Here is a 17,220-nt window from a genome sequence, read left to right as displayed (position 1 = left end):
AGGCCAAATGTGTGGACACTGAAATCACTGAAACATAACAGGGTCGAAGTGTTGCCACGGCCCCAGTCTAAGCCCAGACCTCCAGCTAGTTTGTGGCAGGAAGGGAAAAACAAACAGAACACAAGTACAAATGAAAAAGAAGAGTGGTCTAAAATTCCCCCAATCATGTGGTCATGTCATTGCATCATGTGGGGAACTCGGTCTTTTCACACAGCCCCTCTGCATCCTTCTACAGCCCTTCCAAAATGAAAATAAGCCGTTGATCTTCTGCTGAATTTATGTTTACTGGATAGGGAGATTTCAAGTACATCGAGATCAGTGATAAAAAATGTTCTTCATAGTTTTGATTCTTTTTTACATAATTTCAACCTTTTTACTGCCGTTTATCTAGGAACTTTTTAATCAACCGAGCCTCAATGGACTGATGGAGAAGCTGACAGACTGGAATATGTGAATAAAGCAGGGTTAGCATTTGGACAGCAGGGCTTTGTTGACGCTGATTAAGAGAGCTGGGTCTGTGATGAAAAATACCAAACTATTTCCACATTAAAGTGAGCTGCAGCCTGAAAGCAAGATTAAATTCCCAACACTTTATTTGACCAGGTGGGTCAGCTGTGAAACAATTCATATTTACAACTTTGGCCTGGCACAACCTCCTGCAAAGTCAACAGACTTGCAGCAGGAGCAGCAAGGAGTGCGACTTTCTCAGTGATGGGATTTAATATGAAACAGAGCGGGTGCGCTCTGCCGAGCAGTGTGCCTTCCATCTTTTAGCACAATCACGCTGCGTACACAAGTGAAAAATAATCTTAGGGAGGCTGTTTGGTGGATTTGCTCGGAAATACCGAGCCTTTCTGATAAAACTGTCTGTGAGTCATCTATGGTGGAGAAAAAAAAAATCTGGAGGAGTCAGAGCGGTGCAGGAATCTAAAAACTAAATTTTCATCTTCAAGCTTACTGCTGCTGGGAGAATCAAAGCAATGCTGGAAATCATAGAAAAAGAAAGAGACTGGTGGAAGAGGAAATTAATCAGAGGTTGGAAGTGGCAGCGAGCATTTCATCAGCCATGCTTTTTTGGCCAGAGGGGGAACAAGGTTTGCTTGAAACTAATTTTGATGACGAGCAGTTTGACTACAGAGGAAAGAGAGAGATCCCTAATGTTTAAGGCGGCAGCATTTACAAACCATTTCTGTGAATAAATGGGGAGCAGTGATCTCTAAAGGATGAGGATATAGAATTAGTGGTATAGAAGTAAAATTTTCTCCAATAACTCATTCAGACAATTGCAAAAGTATTAACCCCTTAAGCCCAGCGGGCCCGATACAGGGCCCAAATAACTCCTACTCATGTTTATCTATTTATAGAAATGGCCAAAACACAGTCACATGGTGTTTCATCCACACACCTTTCAAATGGGGCTTTAAAATTTCTAAAACATGTTTAAACATGATTTTTTTTACAAATAGTTTTTATTTTATGGCTGTTTAAACGAATAAAATGAGATTTAAAATTCCCCCTGACATGTGTGACTCTGTGGGAGTAATGCAACAGCACGTATTCATTTTTACGTGCCCCACCCCACCCCCCAATGGCCAATGGCCGGCATCACTGGAAACTAGAGGCTCAGACCGTTCCAAGGAGGGGTCAGAGGCTATTGTGTGACCATTTCAGGTGATGTAATCGGCATGAATTACATAAGCTCTCTCTGTTATTCTTATTTTCTATTCAGTGTGGTGATATTATTGGTAAATTTCAATTAAACAACGTCTCAATCTTAGGAGCAAAGGCCTTGCCTTATGCAGAAGGTCTCCAATAATGTAAATCAGCATATTTGTTTGACCAGATTCCCTATTATGAGTGGAAAAATGCATTTTTGGCATTGTGTCAAAATCACATTTCCACCTAGCACACTGCCCACTAAAACATTTGTGGAACAAACATGCTTCAACTTATTCATTGCAAATTTGCTTGCGTTATAGTCAGGATGTGGATCTATAAAGTCTGAGGGTTCATCATGACTTTCAAATGGGGTTTTATGGTGTTTTGTAGTGTGTATTTTGGAAAAAAAAAATGTGGCTAGACTAAATATTTTTATTCATTTCATTGTTTGGTGACATTTAAAATAATGGTTCCACCTGAAAAATATTCCTCAATGCCTTTCTGTCAAACAAATACAAACATTTGTATTTCCAATTTATAGTTTGGGAGCTGTACTTGCTTTAATTCACATATGTAAATCCAGGCGGAATTTGCTCCTAATTCCCTCGGGGATCATGTTTCATATTTAATCCACAAATAAATAAATAAATGTATATTTTTCTTTTACATTCTTTTAAATTCAATTAAATTCAATTGATTTATGTAGCACCAATTCACAAAGTATGTCACTTTTCAGAGACAATTCAACCAGATCATACAGTCAGATTGGTCCAAAGTTTTTTATCTAAGGGAAATCAGTTGATAGCATCAACTCATTGACTCAACAGCAATCCCTAATACCAAGCATGTTTGTAGCGACAGTGGAGAGGAAAAACTTCCTTTTAACAGGAGGAAACCTCCAGCAGAACCAGGCTCAGTGTGAGCGGCCATCTGTTGAGGCCCACTGGGGTTCAAGGAGACAGAAGCAAAGATACAAAAAGAAGATTTTATGGATCAGATCAACACAAATTTCTACATAGCTGTAGTGGAAGGAGGATAATCTTTTTCTTTTTGTGATGAAATGTGCTTGGCAGTGGCTGTATCATGCTAGGGATGCTTTTCTCCAGCAGGAACAAAGTGATTGAAAAGAACATAGAGCTTCTTAAAAACATAGCATCCCTTTACCTTTCAAAGTCACTCAACCAATATAACCTGTTGGATGTTTGATCTCCGTATAAATCTAAATGTTCTAAAAATCACAGAGCTTTGTTAAATGATACAGCTTAATAACCATATAAAAGCCAAGGGATACGTCCAATAAGCCAGAGAAAATAGAGAAATTTAAAGGAGAGAGGGGTTATAAAACAACAACCAAACCTCTGATTGTCTCTTGTAAATCTGTCTTCCCCAACAGAGCAAGATGGAACTGCAAAACTTAGAAGACGGGCCCTTAAATGGTTTGCTGAGCAAAGTTGGAGAAGCAGCCAAGAAGCTTATGATTACTCTGGAGGAGCTGCAACAGCTGTCTGTTCAGGTGGTAGAATAATTTAACAGGACTAGGAAAAGCTTTATGAAGGTGAGTTTGCTAGATTATTCCAAGACAGTTAACAGAACATCCGTTCTCAGCCGCAGCCATATAGGAGATACAGCAAACATGAAATAGAGAGCAGGTCAGCTGAGAATAATGTTTAACTTTTAGGCTTGATCAAAGCTAACTGAGCAGGAAAATAACACAAACATAGGCTTAAAAAAGGAAAATGGCGGTGGGAGTATTATTCTGAAGGGCTGTTTTTCTTCAGCAGTTACAAAGAAGCTAGTTAGAGATGATGGAGTTATGGATGGAGATGATTACAGGGCTATAACTGCAAGCTTCCAATATGGACCCTCAAAATACAGCCAGACATGAAGCAATGTTTTTTTTTTTTTTTTCAAACATAAGTAGTCTTTAGTCAAAGCACTCAAATAAATTCAAATGGAAAAACATGGAAATAGATGCTTCCCGATGCTCCAGTCAAATCTGAATGAGTTTAAGTTTTGCTGCAAATAAAGACAGAAAAAGAAAAAAGTTATAAAGCTGGAAGAACCAGGAGCCTAAAGATCTTCAGCTATAACTAAAGTGAATGGAGCTTCAACAAAGAGTTGAATCACAAAGCTTAAAGCACACTCTAGCCAAAGCCATCAGGAAAACAGCAGAAAAACTCATGGAAGTTTGTTGCTGCTCTTACATGACAAAATGTGAAAAGTTGCAGAGGTATAAATGCTTTAGCAGTGCTCTGCATTGGATGCAGAATCCTTCAATTTTCTCTGTTTACTGCAGTGAATCCTTTTCAACTCATCACCCCCCCCACCCTCCTGTCCCATCCTCTTGCTTTCAAACCCACATGTACCTGTCCCTCTGGTTAACCCCCACCTATCAGAGCCATCTCTCTCTTTCACACAACCTCTGCACACTTGGATGCACACAGGAATGTGAGAATGTGAGGGGAATGACACAATCCAGGAAAAGGCTTAAAAAAAAAGGGGGGGGGGGGGGGTTAGTGGCTGGCTTGGTCTACTCTTTGCCTAAAAGCAGTCCTATTGAATGGCCATTCAGATCTGCACACAAAGCTGACGCTAGGTTTGTACCATTCGGAGGGGTCAGAGTTCATCCTAAGCACTGACAGAAGTAGAAACCACAGATGAATACTAGTCTGTCTTTACAAAAAAAAAAAAAAAAAAAATAGAGAATCATGCTCACCAAAGCACTTTACTGTTAAAAAAAAAAGTGCTTCCAGTAACAGTTACTCATCATTATTTCTCTCCTCTTAAGCAGGTCAAATGTTGACGGGGGCACATAAGTGCAAAGGAACAACAAGAATGAGTCAGAAAAAACAAAAAAATTATCAAGGCTTAATAATCAATGAATCCCAACATTTTTAGCAGGCCTTGCAGCTAAGCCAGGGTATGGTAGCTTTAAAGATAGAAGAGGGGGTAAGAAGGGAAACAAGTATGTGTGAGAAACAGTTTAAGCTTATTCTGCGCTATAAGCTGCTCTCAGCCCAAGGCACAAGAGAAGAAAAGAACATCTCTCCATGATTAAAAGGGCTGAGGACCAGGAAGGGAAACAGAGGAGAGGACAAGCTTCGGGGCCTCAGGGGTAAAGGTTCGTTGCACAAACAGACGAAACGCTGCAAGAAAGTTAAGCCGAGACACGCAGAGGGAGGGAGAGCCAACTAAAGACCACGCCGTCTCTAGTTTCTCATTATTAAAAAACGGGGACGACAGGTTAGACAAAAGACAGGACTGTTACAAGAGCCAGAAATAAAACAGAAAAAGAACAATTTTATTCCATTGATCTCAGCCTGATTTAACTGCAGAAAAATTCAGAAGAGGGAACCATTTATTTCTCTTACATCCAGCGGCTGCAGAGACAAAAAAAAAAAAAGAAGCTCGCCAGAGAGCAGAGCCGCCCAGACATACCCAGAAAGATGCAGCTCTTTGCTGTGTGCTGATTTTCCCCTGAATTCAGGCCAGAGGTATCATGGGTCACTGGAACAAGAAGCGGCCTGTTATCAGACCGGAGACAGGTAAAATCACGGGTTTTTAGTTCAGGTCCACAGGGATCCACCATCATGTTCACACAATGTCATCTGTGCACATCTATGCGGTTTTAACACTTGGCTAGCTGTGGGAGCGACTTCAAAGGCATATGATGTGGAAAGGACTAATGAAATGAATAATCGGTATTTATAAAGGGCAAAGAAGCCAGAAAACATCAAATAAATCCTACTAACACTGCATGCAGTGACAAAAAATGCAAAAAATGCAAAAGATATAATTGTCCAATGCACAGAAATATATTGTTTTGTGGCACTAATGGTTTTTATTTCAGTAGACAGACAGGAAATGTGTAGAGGAAAAAAGGGAGACAAAGGAGCAAAAGTCTCAGGACCTTTGCTTTTTTTCCCCCTACCTGCTGCTTTAAAGTAGGACTCTTTTGCAGATGACCTTAAAAGATTTTTATATTTTGTTTATAAAATGATTCTAAGAAAAACTAAACAATCAACCTGATCTCAGACAGAAATAATATCAGATAGTGTGGGGATGAGCAGAGAGTAGGAAGCACAATGTATTGCACCATCTCTCTACCAAGGTTATCAATTCTGCAGAGAACATATTCAACTGCAATAGGTGTTCACTAATTATGCAAGAGAAAGGCACACAGGTTCTGTATGCAAGGCAGAGAGTTGGTGAGAATTATTTACTGCAGGAGAACATGTTTCTGGAAGTCATTAAGCAACTACAACCAAGCAGGCAAAAGAAGCAGATGAAGTCAGATGCAACTTTTCCAATAACATGTCGTTTAGATGGAAATAATGAAGTTCATTTTCCCCCCATTAGCTGATTAGACAAATCTCTAGCTGGGCTCCATGTTTGCATTGAACACAAAGCAGGAAGACATTAACTCTGATGAGCTACATTTTTTCTAATCCCAAGTCATATTGTCATTGTGATTTGAACAAACACAGCGTTGCATGTTCTCCGATATTGTGCAGGTCTACAAGAGAGATCCAATTGTTAAAGCTTGTAACCTCTTGGTTTGTAATGCTGGGAATTTAAAGCAACTTAAAGCCAGCAATCAAAAACAAGTGCTGGTCTTTTCAGCTCTGGTGTGTTTCTCAGTTTAGGCTTTTTTCAACGCTGATATTTCCAGGTAAAAAAAGAAAACTGATTCATGCTCTGTTTTCATACCTTGTCTTGGACACTTTAGCTATTTCGTATTCCATTTCTGACCTTCAAAAAAAGCTTTTCATACTCCTCTGACCATGTAGAAGTTATTTTCTGCTGCAGTTATGCCTTTTTTTCAATACCCTGATAAATGGTGACAGAAATGTTAATTCATTCACATATAATTTGACTTGCACACAGGAGAATAAGTACAATAAAGAAAATAATTTGAATGGAGTCTTAAAAAAATGTGCAAAATGCCCCTTTTTTGGTACCAGGGTAATCTATTGAACCCAAGGCATAAATGCAGACATAAATGGGAATGGAGTGCATGTTCTATGCTAACATAAAATTGAGATGTACGAGTATAGGCATTTTAATTAGCAATTACCTGCATAATTTATGAAAATAATGAACTGCAATGAAAACCAAACACATATGCCATAGTTAAGGTATTTTGTGTACATGAGGTTGTTAAGAAGGCAATGCATAAGTCTAGAAAAAAAAGGGAGATGAAATGGCTGCAGGGCATTCCTTTGTTTTACCTGGGTGTTTGCTTTTACCCTCATAAGTGATCAAAACATTTAACTACCACTATGTCTTTAGATGTACCCTGGTCAAGATCAAGGGCAGAAGATATTTTGCTGAATGACAAAAAAATAAAAAATAAATCAATCAATAAAATGGGACCAAGAGGCAATATGGTGGTACAAAATGGAAGTACAGCCAATAGAAGGGCGAAGTTAACCTGTTAAAACAAACCAGTTCTGATGGGTCCTTTTAAAGTTAAAGACAATTTTATACTAAAGAGTTGGTAATTTTGAAAAATGCCACTAAACTGACTCAGTATATAAACCTTATTTATAATGTATTACTGGTACTAGCATTTTGTTCTATTCAAAATACTACCTCAAAACGGAGACTTGAGCATCTATAATTAACCAAAAACCAAAACAAGGTATTCTCAGGCCTGTCTTTGTTGCATATCCAACTCTTTTCCCAAAGAATAGGTAAAGTCTTCACAAAGGGTAAATTATTCACAACCTAAAAGTCAAAAGGGTCAACAAAACCCTTCAAGAGCTGCAGCTGAAGGATGCAGGGAGGGGTTGGGGGATTAAAACAGAGCTGTTAGCGTCCTTTCTGCTAACATTGCTCAAATTCCTCTTGAACAACAAAGCTATCAGGCTAGCTGGTCACAGCAGCTTACTTCAGTAGTTATTGAAAAAATAAAATAAACTGTTGATGTTTGTATTCCTATCATCTGATTAAGAAATTAAAATGTCACTGAAATTTCATAGTAATGAAGGTATAGCAGCCATTTATACAGAGTTCCAATAATAATCTTATTTTACAGATTTTTTTTTACGTGTCCTGTCTGGCAGTGTAGCACTATGTTTTTATTTTTATTTTATTTTTTATAAAGAAACAGAAATGAAAAGGGAGAAGAGGAAAAATGAAATGGAGAGGAAAAAAGAATACCAGATAGCATGGCTGTTTTTCATAATAGTCAAGGTTTTGATTACTATAAACCTTGAACAAAAACTGCAAGGAAGGGAAGAATGGACATCGAGGCACAACAAAGAAATTGAGGAATGATAAAGAAAGGGAAAATTTGAATTGGAAATTAAATGACAAAAGCTACAAAAAGGACAAGGAAGCCTAGGTAGAAAAAGGGGAAGGAAAACTAGTTATGAAGGAAGAGCAACAGGAAGTAAGGTAGGAAGGAAGCAAATCAGGGTAGAAGGAAGGAAGGAAGCAAGTCAGTCATGGTAGAAGGATGGAACGAAGCAAGTAAGTCGGGGTAGAAGGAAGAAAGGAAGCAAGTCAGTCATGGTAGAAGGATGGAACGAAGCAAATAAATCGGGGTAGAAGGAAGGAAGGAAGCAAGTCAAGGTAGAAGGAAGGAAGGAAGCAAGTAAGTCATGGTAGAAGGAAGAAAGAAAGCAAGTCAGGGTAGAATTAAGGAAGGAAGGAAGGAAGGAAGGAAGGAAGGAAGGAAGGAAGGAAGGAAGGAAGGAATGGTAGAAGGAATAAGGAAGCAAGTCATGGTAGAAGGAAGGAAGGAAAGAAGTCATGGTAGAAGGAAGGAAGGAAGCAAGTCAGTGTAGAAGGACAGAAGGAAGTAAGTCATGGTAGAAGGAAGGAAGGAAGGAAGGAAGCAAGTAAGTCATGGTAGAAGGAAGGAAGGAAGCAAGTCAGGGTAGAAGGAAGCAAGTCATTGTAGAAGGAAGAAGGAAGCAAGTCATGGTAGAAGGAAGGAAGAAAAGAAGTCTTGGTAGAAGGAAGGAAGGAAGTAAGTCAGTGTAGAAGGAAGAAAGAAAGGAAGTAAAAAAAGAAGCAAGTCAGGGTAGACGGACGGACGGACGGAAGGAGTCCGTCTCCACCTCAAAGTCCATTCGGAAGAATAAGAATGAAGTTTTCCATGTTTCTAATGAATACAGTTTGCTGTGTTGTGTGTTTGTGAGCAACAAAACAATTTCACTTGCATTGAATAAAAACACACAAAAAGAAAAAGAGTAAAAAAACAACAAAGCCTTTTAGCTGTTTATACAGAAACCTAATGATGTTACTGTTGGTTAGCTACTAGCTGTGCCTGTGATTTTTTTCCTACGATTAACTTTCAAGATAGAACAAAAACAAGACGGACTAAATCCCACAGAAAAGATATCTGCTTTATAAAACAGTCATTTAAGACCACATATAGACATATAAATGGCACTGGAAGATGATGGAGAATACAGAATAAGAGTATTTAAATGTACATTATCACTTATATCGATTGAAAACATGTTTCAAGGCCAGGTAACATGAAATACTGTTTCTACAGTCTTCTCTGAGTCAACTTGGTCCTTGTTCTGGTTGATTAGAACAAAAATGAGCTGCCAGCAGGAAACATCCAACAGAAACACAGCCCAGAAGAAACACATCAAATCACACAAGATTACAAATCACTCTGAAATGACAAAAGTGCTGAAATGTCTCTTTTGTGCCTCATTTTTCCGCTTGTGTTTTTTTTTTTTTAGCTGGCCAAGGGGAGCCAGACTGAGGAAGATGAGGAGTCTGATTACGGGCATCAACAGCGCTCCTCATAGTCTGTATTACACATCACACCTGAGTAAAGATGAGGTCACTTTGAAAGATAATGGAAGCCAACTAGTCCTGTTGTTAGAATGTGCAGAACTGACATGGAAGGTGATCCAGAAGGATTAGCAAAAGACAGCCAGCATCAAAACAGCTCTAATTATATAACAACCTGAAAACAAACAAAAGGTTTTACATTAGCATTTTTATTTTGTCTCCTTTGGTTAAAAGTCAAAGTGACATTGTTTTTTTGACGACACATAAGAACGCTTTGAGAATTTAACTTGAGAAACTGTGTAAACACTGGTTTATCGCTCATCATGGTTTGGCAGATGTACTGAGCTCTACACTCGCTAGATGTAAAAATAGTGATAGCAAACATTTGAAAATCTGACAGAGAAAGTCTAGATGACTGGTTTATCCAGGTAACTGGTTCAAGTCTCATCAGTCATCCTTATCCTCTGTTTTTTTTCTTCTTTTTTGTGTTCTTTTCCCTGGTTGTGAATACAATCTCCCTCCTTTCCTCAGAGTTTGTGTTCAAAGTGGGTCAAAGGAAAGGATCCAGAGCGCTCTAGGACACAGCGGCACACCTGTGTGCTGTGTTCACGTCCAGGATGAAGGGGGGTAAAGCAGCTAGAATGTCACAGTTGCTGTGCTCTTGTTTTGCAAGGTCATTGTCTGAATGCTAGAAAGGATTTTCCTCTGGTGTCCAGCTAGAGTCACGCCCATGTGCAGCAGATCCCTGAAAACAACAAAAACATAATTCTGTGAAAGGTGCTATATCTATGGCAGAAACAATAAACAAGATTAATCAATTATTGAAATAATCGTCAACTAAATCAGTAACAGATCAATCGTTAAATGTACTATAGAGACAGTAAAACATGCATTTATCTGACAGAGCAACCCACTTAGAGCAGTAATTAGACCAAGACTGTAAAAAAGAAAATCTGTCATTATGCTCTATCCAGAACTCCTCAAATGAAAAAGGTTTTGGTTTCACCTAGTTTCATTTTGTTAAAAGTCTTCTTTAAAGAATCTTTGGCTATCCGATTATTAATAATTTGATCTACCAAAATATTATTATCAAATTGCAAAATAATTGTTATTTGCAGTGTTATTATACCGTTATTATCTAAAGTTATTCAATACAACCATCATAAAGTATTGAAATTAAAAGCAACAAGACTAAGCATCTAAATTAAGAGACAAAATTAGATGAGATGGAAATAGAAGAAACTAACTGAGCAGTGATTTGAGCCAGCTGATCTACGGAGTTGAAGCCAGCCTGCAGGAAGCTGTCCTCATAGCGCTCCATCTTGATAGCCCTGAGCCAATCCCCGACTGAAGAGCACGGTGAGAGGGCCAAAGGTGCACGCTGGTCCAGCAGGGGGTAGGCCGGCCTGCAGGGGAGGGGGCGGAGAAAGCCGACAAACATAAGAATGACACACATTCACTGTCACCAAAACAGCAGTGACGGGCTTTCATGCGTCCTGCAGCAACGTTCTGCTGACGAGGAGAGGCATAATCTGAGGCGCAGTGACTGACGGCTACTAACAATGGGATTCATCAGGGGTGGGGTGTCTTCAGCGGTATGTAACCGGCTGACAGGCAGAATGCGAAGGAAGGGAAATGGGCACAGCAAGTGGCTGACAGTTCACAGCAGGACTCAGAGATGGCATCTCAGAGTGGGCAGTGGGAGGGTAATGTCTGTCCTGCTACTGTCAGGCCGTCCAAATGACCCCAGAAAGAGACATTGCAGCCTTTTCAATCAGTACACACACACACTGCTGACTTTATCAGTGCATTACCACGACAGTCTGAATCAGGAGATCAGTCTGTTGGCACTAAGACAAAGGTGATAGCTTGTATCTATTGCTATTTTTTGTCTACTTTGTATCTGAGGTGGTTCATTTCATAAAATTCTTTATAAATCTCTTCAGCTATAGTTTTTAGATTTCATTTTCAATTTAAAATTCTTTATTTTCAGACCAATCCTTGATTTAGGAACTATGTTATCAAGACCTAAAACAAGATCAGCATTTTTCGTTTTAATCATTTTAGCTGCAGGTTTCTCTAAATTTGTCTTGTTGGGCCGTCTTTGTGACATCACAGATTTTAGATCAATCAAACACAGCAGTAGATTCACAGTGACAGTCTGCAAGTAACAAATTGCCTGACAATTCAATTTAAAATAGATTCTTTGCCAAGCCATTTTTCTTCAGAAAGCAGCACCGTTCCATCCTTTGAATTCAGGAGCATTTTTATGCCTCATGATTCAAAGGTCAGAGTTAAGCGGCTTGGAAAACATAAACATGCTACTTGAGGGTTGAAAATGAGCAAACGGCAGCTAAATGTCAAAAGAAAAATGTGAAAAAGAATCCAAAAACTTGAAAAAAAAGACAAAGAATGTCCTAAAAATAAGAACACATAATGTTGAAAAAAATGTTCTAGAAGCTGAATATAAAGAAACCAGCACCTTTTAGAAATGTAACTTTAGCAGCATCTTTAATGATAAAACCCATGAAAGAGCAAGACAGTCATCTAAAAAAAAGTTCATCTGTGAACTTTATTTTCAAGATGTTAAATAATCTCTTTTTCATGACTTATTTGTTTAGTTCTTTCAAGGATTAAGTCCTTTTTAATGTAAAAGCCGGGCTTTTACTTTAAAGATGTGCTAGCTTTAATTTAAAGGGAATTTTCCATGATTGGTGTTGTTCTATTAGTCATAAGGAATGTACTTATGAAGTAGTCAGTAATAAAAGGCTTTTATTTTCAACCGTATCTGGAGAAGAACCCATGAGCTTTATTATGATGCTTTATCAGGCCTAATGCAATGTTATCAATTAAATATGAAAAAGTCTATTTTAAAGATCTTTAAAGAAAGAAATGTACTTGTTACATCACCTCAAATGGTCAAAGGATGCGAAAGGTGCATGGGATATATACAGTATATGCATATATATTTTTTAAAATATGATTTTTATACAGGATTATTACACAGGGCGTTTACATAGGTATATATATATATATATATATATATATATAGTTATTGCTCTGGGTGTAAAATGTAGAGAAACGGGTTATTGCCAAGGGTATCAAATAGTAATTGTACATTATACATGTTATTGCCGTTGTAGCATCGCATTTTAGAGTCTGGTTGCAGCAGGGATGAATGCTTTATGTTAAAAGGCCAACATAATCCCCCTGTCATCACCATTTTGATTTGATTAGTAATGGGGAATCTAATTTCAGAATAATCTGGAAAATTTTTAGAATTATATTTTGAAACTTTAATTTCACCACCTTTTTATGCACATTTTTCATTAGCAATGCCATTAAAGGACACTGCACACTTTTTATTTACATTCTGAAAGCTTTTATTTTGAAGGTTTTTTTTTTTTTTTAGTCTGGTATTTTATTTGAAAGACCAAACTATTCCTACTAAAGCAGGTACCAAAATAAGCAGGACTCAAACTGGATATTGTTTTTGTTTTTTCAACAGAACCCTAACCACTAAATTTCCACAACTTTATCCATTTTCAGCACTGGATGAAAAAAGGTAATGTGTGTAACTGTTGAATCATGAAGGATGCTTTCACTCTCTGTCTCACAAAGATCAATTTTGGTTTCATGCAAAGAGGAGAGGTTTCTGCTTGACCAAAACCGAGGCCAAAATAGTAAAGGAAGCATTCAGCATAGTTTTGTCCCGGCCATTTGGATAAGCCACAGAGAAAAACAATGAGTCGGCTTTAAATCTACAAAAGAAAGGCTGGGATCATCGGTCAGGGGAAGAAGCCATAATGATCTACACTTGTTTAGACTGAAATGTTTATCTGGAGCTTCATGTTTTCACTCTTACCCTCCTGCTTCTTGAGCAACTATTTTCAGCGAGGCGGGGTTGCGGATGAGTTTGTCCAGAGCGCTGACGAGGTCGGCAAAGCGAGGACGCGCCGAGCGATCCTTCTGCCAGCAGTCCAGCATCAGCTGGTGCAGGTGGGAGGGGCAGTCGGGTGGCGGGGGCAGCCGGTAGTCTTGCTCGATGGCATTGATTACCTGACAATGGTAGACAAACGGCTGCTGTTCAAACAAAGTGTTTCGACTAAAGGATGTTTGGATCGATTTGGAGTTGCAGAGTGTTTAGTAAGGAGGCAAACAGGCTGTAAATAATAAGCAACCTGATGATTAGAGTTCTGTTTTTAAAACTATGGTTAGAGTGTTAATAATTCAAACCAATGCAGAGACTGATTATTTAAAATGGCTTAAGGTGGATTTCTGCTTAAACTCACATCCTGGTTGCTCATGTCCCAGTAGGGTCTCTCTCCAAAAGACATCACCTCCCACATAACAATGCCGTAGCTCCAGACGTCTGAGGCAGAGGTAAACTTTCTGAAGGCTATTGCCTCTGGTGCTGTCCAGCGGATTGGGATCTTGCCTCCCTGCATATAAAAGGTCAAACTATTAGCATCGCATACATACTAAGACTTCCCTGCCAACACAACTGTGAGTAATGAGTAAATTAGAGCCTCACCAGAGAGCTTGTGTAAGTCGGGTCGGAGGAGTTCTCCTGCAGGAAGCGTGACAAGCCAAAGTCGGACACCTTGCACACCAGGTTGCTGTTGATCAGGATGTTGCGTGCAGCCAAGTCTCTGTGGACGTAGCTCATCTCTGCCAGATACTTCATGCCCGAGGCGATGCCGCGCAGCATCCCCACCAGCTGAATGGGAGTGAACTGGCTGTCGTTCAGCTGCGGGGGAAGAGGGAGACAGTTTAGATGCGACGGCGTGCGTCTCGGTTTGGGAGGTGGTGCGACAGCTTCCTTCAGTGCGAGCTGTCAAACTGACCCGTAGGAAGGAGTCTAATGCGCCGTTCTCCATGAACTCTGTGAGAATCATGACCGGACAGCTGGCTGTTATGATGCCCTCCAGGTGGATGATATTGGGGTGCTGGAACTGCCCCATGATGGAGGCTTCAGACAGGAAGTCCCTTCTCTGCTTCTCGGTATAGCCACCTTTCAGGGTCTTGATAGCCACGTAGTTTTCTTTTTTCCCTGGGATTTTCAGGCGTCCTCGGCACACCTCGCCAAACTCGCCTGCAGCACACAAGGACACATAAATACGCATTAGAGCTGCTGTGTTCAACATTATGGCAATGAGCCCTTTATCTAACCAGTGTAAAGTTTGCTTGCAGCAAGTGGTGCCCTTTTGTTTAAATGAGAGTCAATAATGTTGGCCACATATTTATCATTTAATTGCTTTATTGGTGCAACTATATTGAATTTGGTCTGATAAAAAAGGAGCCCAGACAAAGACTATGAATTAATATAAAAAAGCTAATTAAATACAGATTAATAACATTTTTTTAAGAGAACAATCAGGCAAAAAACCCCCACACACACAAATGAAGCAATTTCACATAAAGGTAACCAGGTAACCATTCAGCAATAGTGGGAAAAGCATGTGAATGGAGCGTACCGGCGCCGATAACCTCCTCTATCTTGACAAAGGAAACATCGATTTCCTTGGCAAACTCTCGCACCGCCTCATTAGGGTCCTCATAGGTGAAAGGGTCGATGTAAACCTTGACCCCTGCCACAGACGAACAAACAGAGTCGTGGGAAAGGAAAGCAAAGAGATGTTTAGAGAACTGTGAGCAGCAAAGTACCCGCTGTATCATTAGGAATGGTTTCTCTGACGGTGACAGGTTATAAATCAAGAGGTTTAGCGTGCATGCCCTTGATGGGTTACCTTGGCCAATGAGGTATTGGCTGTTTTTGTCGCTCAGCTCAGGATCTTTTACTCGGCTGTGTCGGCTGTAGCAGGAAACAGAAAGGCATAAATGCATCAAGATTATGGCCCAGGTAAAGTTTTCCTAAGGATTATTATTCATTAGCAATTATTTCAAATACACTACTAGCCTAATAATATAATTATTGGAATATTGGACAATTAGAAAGAAGGATGAATTGAAAAAATAAATTTTTAAAACCATCATAGGAAGAATTCAGGTCACGCAAAAAGATCAAAGATAGAACAAAGGGTAATTAGGAAAAATTACCTTAAAAAAGTATTCATATCCTGTGAACTTTTACTCATTTTATCAGGTTTTCTTACAGCCAAATCTCATTGTATTTTATTTGTATTTTGTGTATAAACACAAAAACAAAGTAGAGCATAAGCTGAGAACTTTTTTTTAATGAATATATATCTGAAAAGTGCGGTGCGCATGTGTCTTCTCAAGCCCTGATCTTATTCTGTGCTGCAGTAACCCCCTAGTCACTGCAGGTCTCAATATGTCAAATTCTACATATATGCAGACTGACATTTTTGCTGATTCCTCAAGATAATTTAGACTAGATGAGTTTTTCCGGAAAAAGCAATTTTTCATTTCTGGCCACATTTCCTCATATCTTCCCATCTCTGTAGATGAAATGCATCCCAATAGTATGATGTTTCAGCGTGAAGGGCAGTTTTCGTCTTCCTCCAAAGTGTTCTGGAAGGTCGGCCAAACAATTCATATGATCTCATCCTTCTTCTTCATCTTCACAGTCCAATACATGGTTGTTGGAAGACATTTTATGGTTTTCTTTAAGCAGAGGCTACATTCTCTCTTACATAAGGAAGAAAAGAGGCGACTTGTAGCTGTAATGTAGGAAGGTCCTCCTACCTGAGCAGAGGATCTCTGCTCACACTTTCCATTTTCTATTGAAGTTTTTCCAATGAAAATTTTTCCCTTCGTGACCTTAAAAGTAAGGGTTATTTTCTCATAACAAAACAATAAAATTAAGGTAAATACAGGTGGTGCAGTTGGGCGATTTTGAAAAGTAAAGGTTTAATTAGTGCAACATCTTTGAATCTGTAAAATACTTGTTTCTAGCAATAATAGAATATTAAAACAGATCATACTGTTCTACTAAATGTTCAGAATGTGCGAACACTTCAACAAAGAGTGATAAACACTTTTCCAGGTAAAGTGCGCTCTTTCTGAAATACATAATTTCTAATCCGTGTATTCCAGTTCGAAAACCCCTCTGTCTGCTCTCAACAATCCTCGGAAATGTTAAAGGCACAATAAAACATGACTTGTTGTGATGGCCGGCATCCGAGCAGACCCCTACGGTCCTGCTCTTTGACACAAGTGGCTCCATTAGGATTCCTTCGGCGCAGACTCATCCCTACAAGACTGTTACAGGCCTGTGGCTCCTGGATCACTGCCTTCCACTGATCCCCTCCCTCTCTCCCCCTCTTCATAAGCCTAAAATAGCAGTAAAGCACCACCCTCGGTTTGTGGCAGATCTGGGCCTCAGTAGTCGGTTCGTGTGTGTGTGAATGTGCCACAAGGTCACAGCTATTGTTCTCCTGTCCTGTGGAAACAGGGCTGGGACGCCTGCATCCTGTCTTTCCCTGCCCTCTACCTCTGTCGTCATCTCTCTTAACCAGATCTATGCACTTTCTCTCCTGCTCTTGCCCGTTAGGGCATCCAGCACTATTTACTCAAACAATGAAGCCTCAGGAAAATGTTCTAATGAGGAGGATAGCTTTTAGCTGCGTAAGCGAAAGAAATTACAAACGCTGCTTTGTGTCTGAACTGTTTCACAGACGTAGAAAGAAAAAAAAAGAAGAGAGGACAGCACAGAGCAAATCTAGCGTTGATAAGATACAATAGGTATAAACAAAAGAACAAAGTGGTGCAAAACTGTTAAATCAGGGTCATGGTTGTTTTAAGTTTTCGATTTCCCTTCTTTTCTTCCACATTTCCTGTTGTTTTGGCAGCTTCCCCCCCCCCCCATGCAAA

At 39.5% G+C, this 17,220-nt stretch overlaps 1 protein-coding gene across 1 annotated transcript in view; it reads right to left on the bottom strand.

The window, feature by feature from the left end:
* Positions 1 to 9,339: 9,339 nt before the first annotated feature.
* LOC119778450 (ephrin type-B receptor 4a-like) overlaps positions 9,340 to 17,220 on the bottom strand; it is a 66,222-nt gene continuing 58,341 nt past the window's right edge. The window contains exons 10-17 of the mRNA XM_038277665.1: positions 15,174 to 15,238; positions 14,901 to 15,014; positions 14,271 to 14,518; positions 13,958 to 14,173; positions 13,716 to 13,865; positions 13,289 to 13,482; positions 10,671 to 10,829; positions 9,340 to 10,168 (exon numbers count right to left, since the gene is read on the bottom strand). Coding sequence (XP_038133593.1) covers positions 10,060 to 10,168; positions 10,671 to 10,829; positions 13,289 to 13,482; positions 13,716 to 13,865; positions 13,958 to 14,173; positions 14,271 to 14,518; positions 14,901 to 15,014; positions 15,174 to 15,238 — 1,255 coding nt within the window. The 3' untranslated portion in view covers positions 9,340 to 10,059. The remainder of the gene's footprint in view (positions 10,169 to 10,670; positions 10,830 to 13,288; positions 13,483 to 13,715; positions 13,866 to 13,957; positions 14,174 to 14,270; positions 14,519 to 14,900; positions 15,015 to 15,173; positions 15,239 to 17,220) is intronic.

This window comes from Cyprinodon tularosa, unplaced genomic scaffold (genome assembly GCF_016077235.1).
Source record: "Cyprinodon tularosa strain WSP-4 unplaced genomic scaffold, ASM1607723v1 ctg101, whole genome shotgun sequence".
NCBI lineage: Eukaryota > Metazoa > Chordata > Actinopteri > Cyprinodontiformes > Cyprinodontidae > Cyprinodon > Cyprinodon tularosa.
Note: the sequence above shows the minus strand (reverse complement) of the source record. Positions and strands in the feature narration are given on the sequence as shown.